The sequence below is a fragment of the Telmatherina bonti genome (genome assembly GCF_933228915.1).
Source record: "Telmatherina bonti genome assembly, chromosome: 14".
NCBI classification, from domain to species: domain Eukaryota; kingdom Metazoa; phylum Chordata; class Actinopteri; order Atheriniformes; family Telmatherinidae; genus Telmatherina; species Telmatherina bonti.
Window position 1 is genome coordinate 13,998,324 of NC_136612.1, and position 13,871 is coordinate 14,012,194.

General features: G+C 38.0%; 1 protein-coding gene across 1 annotated transcript in view; it reads left to right on the plus strand.

Annotated features, from left to right (window-relative positions):
* Positions 1-554: 554 nt before the first annotated feature.
* grb2b (growth factor receptor-bound protein 2b) overlaps positions 555-13,871 on the plus strand; it is a 34,031-nt gene continuing 20,714 nt past the window's right edge. Inside the window, exons 1-2 of the mRNA XM_079253238.1 lie at positions 555-679; positions 1,995-2,276. Of these exons, the coding sequence (XP_079109364.1) occupies positions 2,199-2,276 (78 nt within the window). The 5' untranslated portion in view covers positions 555-679; positions 1,995-2,198. The remainder of the gene's footprint in view (positions 680-1,994; positions 2,277-13,871) is intronic.

Consider the following 13,871-nt stretch of genomic DNA (forward strand, 5'->3'; position numbering starts at 1 on the left):
CAGTGCAAAGTACTTTTGGTTCAGAAAAAAAAAAAACACGAAATACAGCATTTTATCATTTGTATTTGGCTTTTTAAACTTTTAATTGCGTTTTGCACATCGTGACGATACACTTCAACCAGAACTCCATTGTTTGCGTTGTCAAGGCAACAGTGGGGTTCAAATCACGTCGAAATTCAGTTTATGAATGTACATTTACTTTTATTGGAATATATTAAATATCTATATGATATTACATTCATATTATTTTATTTAAGGATGTTTTAAGGAAAACATAAAATATATTTTGAAAAACTTTCACGTATCCCCTGTAATGCCATTAAGTACCCCCATTTGAGAAACATCGACCTAAACAATCTGACTTCCAATGCCAATACTTATACAAAAACACACAACCAAGTTGGTTCTACTATGGTTAGTTTTAACCAAAGTTTTTTTCGCACGCAAGGGGAGAAAAATGACAGGGAGGAGCTCGGCTCACCAACAGCATGCAGGCTGAAAGGAAGCGGAAATAAAGACCTGATGCTAGGCTAGCAGCTAGCTGTATGCTGCCAGGACAGGGTGGAAGCGACGCGACTACACACATCGGTGGTTACCTCTCTAGAGGAAGCAGCGACAGCACAGTTACACCATAGCATTTTGTTTATTACGGTGGCTGCCTCGAAACGGAATATAACTGGTGAGTTATATTTGTGCTTTTTTTTTCTTTACACAAAAGTTGTATCGTAAATACTGTGTATTTTATGGCAAGTTCACAGTTGTTAGCTGGGCTAACAGCTAGCAGCTTGCGCTATGAAAAAAAAAAGGTGTTTTCTTCCTTTTTCACATTTGCCAACGTGAAGCTAGCCAGCAAGGCCTCGAGTGTTGATATACGTATCGTGTTCATTATTAAATACAATGTAATTATTGTTTCATTAATAATGTCGTTTATTTGGATGTTATAATTGAATGTAGGGGGAAGTTTAATGATCACACCATCGCAGTTGTTGTTGTCCGACTGTTAGCCGGCATGCTAACTAGGAGAGTGGGCGCAGTTTGTTGAACGGAGTCAATCTGTTTTAAAGAAAAAAAAAAAAAAGAAAAAAAGTCGGCTGCAAACTGTATAAACCTGCTTTTTTTATGGTGTTTAAGATGTCTGGCGTGTGGTGTTTAGTTTGGACATTCGTGTTTAGGGGGGAAAAAATGAGTAAGGATGTCATAAAGGGCTGTTTCAGGCCACTGATCTTCTGCTGCCTTTCTTTTGTCTTTGTAACATTTCAGTGCACATCTGTTGAGTTGTTTACAGCTGTTACCTCCCCTCCACACACACACAAAATCTGGTGATTACTTGTGTTTTGACAGTCAGACCCACCTATTTGCCTGGTTTCACGCTTACATGTCAGCTGTTGAACGCTAATGTAGATGGCGTTGTTTATTTGTTGTAAACCAAATTAACTGAATCAAAGAGTACTTGCTGAATTGCCAAACTTTAGTTAATCTTTAGTCATCTGGCTGGCTGTAAGCTTTAATGATCTTATCAGGTCTTGACTTGTATTAGTGTGAGCCCATCAGAGCTGTGAGGAATCGTATTAGAAAACAACTTAATTGGATAACCTACCTTTATCTATTTAACTCAGTAACTTGAAGTTTAGCCACAGTATCACTGTCAGCACTGCTTAAGTAGGATTTGTCATTAGTCAGACCCTTTTCATGCATGTTTACCTGTAGAAGTAATTAAGATAGTGTCTGTTTTTTATTTAAAAGAAGAAAAAAAAGCGATCTTTGTTTTGTTATCACTTTTGATAGAACGCGTAATGATTATAAATATGTGTGCAAGTGAATTTGTCTGCATCGGACCGCCTGAAAATGCAAGGTTTGTTCTTGCTCTTGATGGATTATGCTTATCTAATTTTTTCATAAATGAAAATCTTGTTATGTCCCGGCAAATTTCTGTGTGCCATTTAAATTGCAGTTCAAAACATTAGCCTGACTATCACATGGTTCTTTGTTTGCAGGTACTGCGCTGTGACCTTTATGTGAGGTCTGAGCCCTAAAGCAACGGGTCAACGACCGGAGGAGAGACTTGGAGAGAGAGAAAAAAAAGCATTTGACCACGGAGGGCTGGATACGTGTTAGCATTTTTAGTTTTAATTTCGCTGTTTAAAAAGAAAACACACACACACAACTGACAAGCCCTTGTCCGACACACCACAGGGACCATGGAGGCTATTGCCAAATATGATTTTAAAGCTACTGCTGATGATGAGCTTAGTTTCAAGCGTGGAGAAATCCTCAAGGTAAGTGACAACTCAGTTGATGCATTAGAGTTATCATTTTTATTAATCTGTCAAACCACATTCACAAGAGATTGTTAAAAGTACTAAATGCATGTGTAATGATTAAACATGAAACTTCATTAATGCATTACATTTTCGGCCTAGGTGCTGCTCCCCATCACACGGTAGATTATTAAATAAATATGCAGCGCTGATGTTAGGAGGAAGGCACGGTGATGATTAAAAAGGCATAAGTACAGAGTTTTCCACTATGAACTATTTAAAGAGCTCAGACTGAAACCCTGGGCTTGTCCAGATCCTCAGGCATTATTAGCTTGTTTAAAGCTTTATGCCATCTTGGTGCCTAAAAGGATTTTTTTCTTCTTCTTTTTGTCCATCCATGATGCCTAGATACTTTCCTGCATAGGGACTCGCCTTGGATTTAAGCACAATCTGTATAATCCTCCCTGGTTAGTGTGATGAAGGTCAGAGTGCAAATGAAAGGATTGGATTATTCTTTTTATAGTTTCTGATATTCTAAGATGACGTGCATGGCTAAATGCCCATACCCTCTTATTTTGATCATGCATGAATGTAAGGACTCTTTCTATGTTTTCATTTTTTAAGCTTAGTCTTTTTTTTTTTATGATGCAGAACTGACTTCATTTTACTGAGAAGAGGATTCTCAGAAACATTTAAGATGTTAGCTGATTATAGAGCGACTAGTCCAGGGGTGGCTGCAGTGCTACAAGTCTTAGAACCTCTCCACACTTAACAGGGTATCTCACAAAACAAAGATATTTTTCTCTGATTTGGTCTGTCATCCAAATGAAAACACATTAATGCAATCAGAAACTATCCTTTAATAAACCTCTGACCAAAGGGAAGTTGTGCAAATACTCCATTGGATATATATAACCAGGGTTTTAGGTTTTGAAATGTTTTGAAATGATTTAAAAGAGAAGGATTAAGGATAGTTATTTTTTTTCCACCTAACCATGTCACTTTAGAGCAGTGTTTCTTTCTTCCGGTCCTCAGGCCCCCCCTGCCTGCATGTTTTATAGGCAGCCCTACTTTAACACACCTGAATGAAATAAAGGCTCATTACCAGGCTGCAAAGAACTTGATGAGGAAGTTCAGTAATCTGACTCAGGTGCTTTGGAGGAGGAACACGTCTAAAACAGAAAGGGCAGGAGGCGGTCTGAGGACTGGATTTGAGAAACACTGCTTTAGATGCATGTATTGTGGAAGTGACATCATGAGACGGAAGGTTACTGTGATTGGATAGGATTTGGGCGCGACTGCCAACTAAAGGTTTGATATGCTCATGAATGTGCTTTACAACGCAGTTATGTGGATCGGTGTGAATGGATTTGTTTTTGATGAACGAGGTCATGTGGACTCTTTTTTTTCTTTTCTTTTCAATAGCCAGAGGAGGGAGAATATTTGGTTTTTACCAAAGCTATGTGTGTGCATGGTCTTGATTTCCCTGCTGCAACACACCTGACACACATTAGACTTAATTAGCAGACGTGTGCAGAGCTTTCCATCAAACACAGCAGCTGATCTGCTAATTAGCCATTGATTTGATTCAGGTGTGTCGCAGCAGGGAAAGTCCTACACTTGCAGGACTGCTGCCCTCCAGGCCTGGAAATGCCCCTGACTGCTCTATTATGTGTAAAAAGTTGTGATTTACGCATAATCTGACATTCTGTTTTGATTATACCACTAACTTTTTGCTTAGAAGCAAGTAGATTAAAAATTGTTTGTGACTATAAGATAATTGTTAGTTATTAACAGATTTTTGAAAATGGAGTTTCATATTAAAAAATTGTAGACTTCTCTGAGATTTCACCAGACAGCCTTGAAAAGACTTCTTATCTCAGCAGGGGGGGACTAAGGGAGAGAAAAATTCAGCTTAGTGTACCCCGAGCCAAATACGAAGCTAAGTAGGACTTCTGCTGCATTTGCAAACTTGTCCTCCCATCTCAGCAGACAGCTGTTTGCATTGGAAAGGAGACTGATTTTAATCAGGTTGCTGCTCTGTCCAAGAACTTCTTTAGAAATGCTTCAGATTTACCTTCTTATTCACTGACTTGATTTAAGATGAGGCATATGTGTGTGTCAGGGTAATGTAGTCCAAACTTAGTATTGTTTACTGCAAGTATTTTGTAAGTTTAAAGTAAAGTGATCATTTAAAAAAATCAAACCTAAAATTGTGCTGTCAGTTCTGCTTAGGTTTTACATTTTTGGTGGGTCGACTGTTGTAGACAGTTGGGAAGTTTACTGCTTATGCAGACGCATTAACACGGTGTTGATTATTCTGCAATAAAATCATGTTTGAGTTCATTTCCACAGAGATTCAATTTGACAAGGGGTGAAAAGCAAACATGGTCCACATGTCATTATTTGTAGGCTTTTATGTACTTAGAGCTAGTTCCCCAAATGTCCCTGTTATGAAATAAGTGTCTAGTTTATTTTTTTGTTGAAAAGAATTTGCTTGATTGTTTTCTACTTTAGATCCTTTCTTAGTATTACTTCATCAGTATCAAGTCTTAGACTGTTTCGCTACATGAAACCTATGAAAAACAGGAAGGAACGTGCTGCTGTCAGTCACTGAAACAAGCAGTTTGACATGGTGTATGCTGCAGCTAGCTCTCACTACTTATCAGTAATTCATAGAAATCTACTTAAAATGGGAAATGTCCCTTAAAGTTTTATGTATGCAGCTAAACTTGGCAGAGATGGAGAGTGTTTTGTGGAGCAAAGAGTGTCCCAAACTGGGAGGGGGGGGGTTGCTGGATAACTCAACTGGTTGAGCTATTGCTCCATGTTCAGATGCTGAAGCTGCTTAATGCATCCGGCCCAGGTTGAAGTCACAGCTTGTGGCAGTGTGTCACACTTAAAGTGTTGTAGCAATACATACATGATATTACACCAGTCTTGTTGTGGTTAATTTTCATATAAAAAAACAAAACAAAAAACATTGAAATCTCAAATATTCTCTGTCACAACTCAACATAAGTCGCTCAGCAAAGCCAGATGATTGAAAACAGGTGTGTTGAGGCCACTGATGGCCGTCCACATTTCACTCACTGTGGTGTGGTGTGATAATCACTATGGTCTCACACATGTAGTCGCCCCCCCCCCCCCCCCCCACCCCCCACCCCCTCTCTCTCACTCTCTCTCTCTGTGCATTGAGTGGTTCAGACCAGTTGGATTGGTTGGTTATATAATCGTTGTTAAAACATCAATGACACTAAATTCTGACCTCAGCTTTTTGTCCTGCATGATGGTAAAGGTCATGTTGCAAAAAGCATTTTGGAGTTTCATACTACAAATTTTGAGATTTTAAAAAAAAAAAAAAAACTTTTTTTTTTTTTTTTTTTTTTTTGTTGGCTGCTTGCTGTGGGTCCTTTGCAACCATCCCAAGTGCTATCTGCTGATACTAATACTAAATAGCTCCGCTCGCTGGACAAAGGCTCCCTCTCATAAGAGAGAAGCCCTGTGTTAAGGCTTTTGGGCGTTTGTAGCATCATTAACCTCACACTATTTCCAGTATCACTCAGAGATGGTCACAGTGTGGCTAGCTGAACCCTTCATCCTGATTGTATACAATGAAGATCTGTTAGATTTTTTTGGATTTCTACTTTGGACTTCTAGCCTTGTTTTACCAGTTATTGAGTTATTCACTGTGTCATTGTGTTAACACACACTTATGTTTAAAGTGTGTTGATGATTATTTATTTTTTGCACATAAAATGAAGCCCTACAGAACATTTTGTCCTTCTTGGTACTTCGGACATCTGGGGGAATTTTGCTTGCTACAAATAACTAATCAGGCAGATCAAGTGATTTTTTTTTTTCAGTGTCAGACACACTTTAGGAAACGTGTATCTGATACGAAACGTTTAACTTAAGGCAGATATTTAGGTTGCAATGCCAGTGTTGCAGAAATGCATTGCCCTTTGCCTTTTCTGCTTAATATGACAATAACCCTCTCCCCCATTGCTAATGCAGCTTTTGATTATATTGAAGTCCTTTTTCCAACTTTTAAAGCAGCATCACATAATTTTTAAAAAGTATAGTTGCAAAAATACGGTACAAGCAGCATTTAGTCTTAACTTAGAATATTCAGCATGTTCGTATAAACAGCTAGTGTGATTTAATACTGTGTGTATACATGTTATGGGCTACTTTAGATCCAAACAGTGATGAATGGATGATAAATTCAGCAGGCTTGCTGCAGTTTTGAGTTTCTCCCTGAAAGTCACTGTGGTAAAACTTTGGTATTAGACCGCTCCATCTCTGGCTTAATGCCTCACAGCCGCAACACTTTCTTGGCCATGTTAGATGATTACATAAAAACCATTTTCTCTCTGCCACTGTGGGGATGAAAAGGTTGCTTCGGGGACATGAAATCCTCTGTTAACCCTTTATAATATAAATAAATCTTGGCATGATGTCTCATTCACAAACAAAGGAATGACATTTGTTGTTTGATGACAATTATTAAAAGTGTGCCATGAGAATTTTCCTTACAGAGTTAAGATTAGACTAAAGATATGGAAACTTAGACCATTAAGATCCAGCTAGGCTATTCTGGTTTGAGCAAACAGAAAGTTGTGGGTCAAGTTTTACCACTAGATCCCAATTCAAAGATATTTTTTGCATTATCATATTAGATGGGGGGGGGGGAATAAAATATGGATTTATTTAGAACAGAACCTTTTGCTTCACAGTGCAGGCGTTAGGGTTGTACACATAATAAACACGGATATTTTTTGTATAAGTCTGCACTAGAAAAAATCCAGGAGCTTTCAACATGGCTTAAAATAGCACTTTAAGTAATGCTGAATGTTTAAAGTTTGGTTTCTGTCTGTATTTGCAAGTTATTCATGATCTTTTTCTTCCATTTAATGGGCTAGGTCCTGAGTGCAGGATGTGTTGTATAGTTTGTAAATGTGAATTCTGTTTCACCACATTGCAATGACTATATTCAAATCGGCATCTTCAGCAGGTTGCAGTGTGACTGCTTTGTTCGGTAAGTGGCTGCAGCTTAAAACGTTGACTGAACAGCAGCAAATTAAGATGTGAACAAGCTACACTTTAAAAAAAAAAAAAAAAAAAAAAAAAACTTTATCAGTTTAAATGTTATTAAACTTGATGTAGATTCTGGTGGATATTGTATCTGCAGCATATCTGCTTCATTTTACATGTGTGTACTTTTGCAATTGCTGCTTATCAGCAAAAGGCAGATATAGTTCGTAAAAGAACCTTCCTGTTTTATCTTTACAGGCACTTTTGAGCTGTTTAACTGCTAAAACTATCTGAATCTTAACATGGCAACAGATTTGTGCTAGTGGTAAATATTCAGCTTTGGCAGTGGGGGTATTTGACAGCACAGGAACTTGAGCATCTATGTCACATTTTATTTTTTTTTTGTAAAAATGTGTGTGTGGGCTCCTGACAAATTTGCATAATGCAGGCTAGCTTAGTTTCACAATGTGATTTCCCATCATGCATAGACAAAAAAGCAGAAGTTCCCATGTTGCATAAAAGATGTTTTATTCCAGTTTTTACTGGATTTTCAGCCTTTTTCATATACCGTTTGTAAAAATGGCTTTTGTTGTAGTTATTAGCACAATGATACTTTATCACCTTCTAATATATGTATTTCCATGTTGAGTAATTTAACAGTCAGTCCCTCAAATGAAAGCTTTACTATTATAACTAGTTGATACAGGAGATGAGGCATGTGAGGAGGACGCTGTAGTGGTCAAAATTCAAAGCAGTGTTTTAGCATAAGGACACAGATGTATGTTACCTGCACTTCCTGTAAGAGAAAAGATTTGATCTAAATCTAAACCATCAGGAATAAGAAGTGCTAACTTGTGCTTGATAAACTCCTCATTTTTCCTTTTCTTTTTTTATTCATATGACTATTATTGCTACAAAAAAGGTATGAAATTCCAAAGTCAGACTTTTTTTGTGTCAGAAAAAGAAATTTAGCGACAAAGCAGTGTTGGAACCACCCTGGTCTGGCCATTGCCCTGAGCACTTTACACTTGTTCTCATTTCCTCCTTAAATTAATAAAGATTAACAGCCTTGTACAGATGAGAATTAGACCCTATTCCCAGCTCTCTGAACGCTGCCTGTGTATCTAAGAGGCATCTGAGTTATTTATTAAGATATTATGAGTGTTGTCTATGCTTACGCTATTATTTTCCTTCTGTTTTTAACTGAATTACTGGATGTCAAGGTTCCCCTGCTTTGCTGTAGAAGGTTTTTCTTTCATTCACACTTTTTTTTAGGATGTTGTTCTGTGAAAGTTGCACCAGAAAATGTATTAACTAGGTTAACATAGATCTGCCTTCTTAAATGTCCGATAAGCAGCTGCTTTGCAGTGTTAGATATGTGTTAGGTTGCGTAGCCTCATTCTGCTAACTGACTCTGAAATTGCACCGCAGCAAACGTAGCATGCCAAGATGCTCTGCTGTTGGCTGCAAGAGCGACGTTTCCCCATCCACTTCACGTAAAGGATAGGATTGTTTCATTTCAGCTTTCAGTCACACAAAAAAATTTGGACCAATAGTGATTCATTATCACATGCATTAGGGATTTTATTTGCTGCTTGCTGAACATGCCAGATCCAAAAATTGCTTTTGGATTCAAGGTTCCTTTTAACACACTTCTTGAAACTGCTGGAAATACCCCGTTTTTCTTTTCTACACACCAACAATCGTTCTTAGAACTTTGCTTCTATTATTGTACTTTCTCTGTACCGTCTTTAAAAACAAAACTATTTGATTAATTTGTCCAAAAGATGTAACTGAACAATGTTGGCAAAAGTCCTTTTCTAAAAAAATACATGTTTCTTTGTGATTATTGAAAAATATTCAAGAAATTTGAACCAGAATACGTTTGAAAAGTTTTTATCTTGCTGCTGTAAATGATTTCTGACTGATAAAACAGTCCAGTTCGACTTTTATTTACCATTTAGACCTATACATACCCCACCAAAACTTTTTTTATAGCCATGAGTGAGACTGGCCTTAGTATCTAATTAAAATGTCTATTTTGTCCCAGCATGAGTGTGTCTTTGCGTCTGCGTGTGCTTTTGGTAATGTCATGGTGTTGCTGCTTTCACATCCTGTTTGATGTGTTTTCCAACCCCCAGCAGCTTCCTGTCTCCAAAAAGCAAACTCCAGCAACTCTGCGGTCTGCACTTAACACTAAAAAAGTCAACTGTAGTGCAACATAGGCTACAACGTATAGAGATAAAATTCACAATACAGTAGACGTTTTGACAGCACCAAGAATTCTTCTTTAAGATGTCACAAAGTCCACTCTTTCTCCTGATACGCCACTTTCGATCCTTTAAACCCTTTACACACATCAGACCTGGGGCTGTTGACTTTACCGCTTTGTCCACTTTGAATCTGTTAAAGAGAAAATGAGTTATCTGTGCAGCCTTGAGATAGCTTGGAGACCCAGCTAAGACTCGTGAGCTGCTGTTTGCAGTCTGAACTCCAAATCTCATCATTTAACACCCCCACCTTTCCTTTTCAGACACATGAAGTTGAAGGTGGCAGCAGTTTACTGTGTGTTTATTGGTTGTGTTGGTGAGGCGGCAGCGAGGGATCGATAAATCCCTGCTATGTTTCTTATAAAGCTTGTGATACAGATGAGACTTGCTGTTCTCACACAACCAACGGCCTTGTAGGATCTGCGTGGAGTTACTTAGTAGCTCTCTATTGTTAATTAAGAGCTGAATGTCTTGTGAGAAAACTGAGATAAGCATATTTCTGAACCGGTACTTCTAATTTCTTTTAATGTTTTAAGCATTGAGATATTGTGGAAGTGTGTTCACGAAGGATGACTAAAGTACAGTTGACCTATGAATAATTTAAGGCTTTATATAGTAAATATAAATTTGTTATTTGTGCTTTAGGTGTGGCTTTACTAGAAGTCCATCTTGCCCACTGCAAAAGACATGTATAAAGTCAGTTGTTCTTTGTTCAAATGGTTAAATTGTAGCTGATAACTATTTAAAATAATCAGTCTGTGACCCAGTGGACAGCTGTTTTGATTTCCCATAATTTTTAGACACGGTACACACACAGTCTTGTTAGATACTCTAACTGCTACAAGTAAAGTTGTTGCGTAGTTGCTGGCAAGGTGCTGGCACTGGATATAAACTTGTTTAAAAATCCCTTTTGGTGGAAAAGAGGTACTTATTCAGTTGGGTTTAAGCCAGTTAACACTTGCAGTATGCATATGAATTTTTTTAAGTACTATCAGTGTGTTAATGTCTCCTTTATGTGGATAAAACTGCTCTCAATCAGAATATACATTGGGAGCTCTCTAAAGAGACAGTACGTCTACATGGCATTGTTTCAATGTTTCCCGTGACCACATGTTTCGCCACAAGTATCAGAAACTGCATTATCTGGTCTTGTGTTTGGTTTACAAGAGTATTTGAGACAATTTGTGTAAAAAAAAAAAAAAATAAAAATCTTTGGAGTTACTTGAGCAGATTTACTTTGTAAAAGACTCCATGGAGAGTCAGGTGTCCTGTTAATCTTTGGTTGTTTTTTTTTTAACTAGAGTTGGGGGTGATCCGATCCCATATTGATATTTGGGCTCCGATGTTGACGTGATTGACCGATCAGGTATCAGGCTGAATGCAAAGGGTTACCTTTTGTGGTCCTGGGTTCACAAATAAGTATTATATAGGTTTGAGCCTAAGAAACTCATAATCTGTTAATAAACTCATATAAATGATATATGAAATTTAGTTTTTACCCAGAGTTTCTACTTTAGATCCAGCTTAACCATAAACATGTCCCGATGGAGGTTAAGCTACCTTTGCTCATTTAGCACGTCAATAATTTGGATATATTTCAGTAGGGCTGGGTGATGCTCATTGAGTCTATTCTGTATTCTTTATCCTGATTCTTGTACAGGTGATAAAACAAGTTAGTTGTGTCGGAGTCCGTTGTTGGGACTGTGAGCTAGTCTGTTGTCGGTTTCACGTTGGTCATTTTACATCCAAGCGACAGAAATTTCCCCTCTTTTAGGAATAAGCTCATCGTTTTGGTTGACTGGTCATCTTTTAGTAAATTATCCTGCTCAGAAACACGTCTGCTACCTTCTTCCTCCATGTTTGTTTATATATTGCAGCGTGCATGCTGTAAAACACATATTGCCGTGAAATACTGTAGTAAAACACATGATCGTGGCATAAACAATAGAGCCTCATATGAAACGATAGACATTTTCTATTGTCCAAACGATATATATCGTCATATTGTCCAGCCCTATATTTTAGTCTGGAAACGTAGAAAATAACCCGAGATAAATAGAACAACTTGAAATGTGTGTAAAGGTTTTCAGGGTAAAAAGTTGTTCAGCTAAGAAGGGAAGTAAAAAATAGTGCAGCAGACACTCCTGGAGCGCTCCACTGAACTGGTCATCTTCCAGCAGACCAGCTGAAAACTGAAACAATGAGGCCACAGAAAAGATACGACAGTTCATAGTTCCAGCCAGTCAGTCTCCATCAGTCAGGCAAAACTCTGGAAAAGGCAGTAATCTAAGGTGCTGTAATGCTAAGCGACAGTGTGACATGCATGGAGAAGCTGGAGATCTGTCTTCCTTCATGCAAGGTGAAGGAAGACAGAAATCTCCAGCTTGAGTTGTTTTCCTCAACACTGCAGCTTGTTGAGCATGACTGGCTGAGCTGATACTGCAGACCACAATCTGTCTGCAAAACTGTCAGACTATCTGGTGTCCCCAGATTATTTGTCCATCCTGGTTACTTTTCAACACATTTTGTTGGACCTTTATGTAATAAAAAAAAAAAGCAGTTCTGACTGCTAGACTATAATTACCTTTGTTTTATTAAGATATAGACACAACGAGAGACATAGTCTTCGATTTACTTTAGAAGCTTTTTTGTTACAAATTATTTTGCAATACATTTAAATTAGTTTAATGTTGTTCATCATTTCCTCTTACAAAGCAGTGATGTGTGGTTCATGATCAATTAAAACTAATACGTTCTGGGATTCTTTAAATTGCCAGTTTGCGTATGTTTACTGTTCCACTGGGAAACGTAGGAAGTTTACATATTTATTTGCCTTAATGGAAGAATGTGTGTCTTTGTCTTATTTTTTTCCATGAGTTGATGTCACTTCATTCATTGTGTGTCTGTGCAATCTCTGCATCAGCTCAAAGTCAATATAGAGGAGCACCATTTGTAGGTGCACACGTATTTCTACCAGCAGCTACATACCCTGACCTAATGGCCATCCAACAGGACAATGTTTGACATGTCAACACTCCAACCTGCCGTTTAGATGAACCTATGAAGCCCATAAAGTGGGAAATGGAGTACCTTTTCACATGTTACAACCTTTTTTGTACCTTTGCCATGCTTTGAACAAAACCCAGTTTTTATTATCTTAAGGTTTACATGCATGTAATTGTGTGTTTTTGTGTTGCAGTTGAACTATTTTGTGCATCTTTAAGATTTAGATTTACTGTATTTTAAGAGCAGTGAAGAGGATAGAAATAATCTGAGGTTTTACATAAAGCTGGTTGCATATTGCATTTAATGGTGACAAAAAAGGGTTTTGCTCTGTGTGTGTGGGGGGGGGGACTTACCTTTTCAGTGGATTGATATATCAGAAAAGTCATTTAGTAGTAAAGCTTCTGCGGGTGATGGTAAATTGTGCAGAATAAAACGCAACTCTCCAGAAATACCCTTTTTTTTCCCCCTTTTTGCCTTTGGGAAGCTTTCCTAAGCTGATCACAAGAAGTGTGATTCTTCAAAGCATTTCTGTCTTTCTTTTTTTTTTCTTCTTCCTTGTCTTTCTTTCCTCTTTTTGTGTTGCCTTCTCTTCCTTCTGCTTTTTGCTTCTAATCTGTCAGTGTTTGTAGCATTTTTTTTTCTTTTCGCTCTCCTCTTTTCCCTGCTGCCTTTTTCCCCTTGCTACTTAGCTCCTATGAGTGAGTCAGAACTGTAATTAGGTCTCACTCCTTCTCATCTCCACATCCCTCCCTGCTGATGTGCCATAAAGACGTTGACGGCTGTATTTAAACCTGAAGTCATGTCTTCTTTTTCTCTGCTCAGTTTGAGGTAGTATTCTGCACAGCACAAGCTCAACGTTTGCCTCTGTACACATGTCATTGCCCACAATATCAGATCTATTTTTCAGCATAGATTTTTGTTAAACGATGAAAATTTTAGTCTGATTTGATAAGCACAATTTTTCGTTGCGTTACCAAAAGCAACAATGCTGGGACTTTGTAGGCTGATCTGTTCTTGGTTGTCCAGCACTGGGTCTGTTTGACTCCCTGGTCTGTGCTCTGTAAAAGAGCCTCACCATGTTGTAATGAACCCGATCATTATTTAAATAACAACCGTATTATAAATCTCACTTTCCTCTAATCTAAAATTAATCTGTCGCTGCTTTTTTCTGTGTTTATGTTTTGGCGTGATAATCATGTGGTGATCTTTGTTGTCCTTGTCTGCTGGCTCCCTGCTGGGAACAAAAGAGGTCAGACTTGGGGTTAAGATGATTTTATTAAATCTGTCTGTCGTATCCATA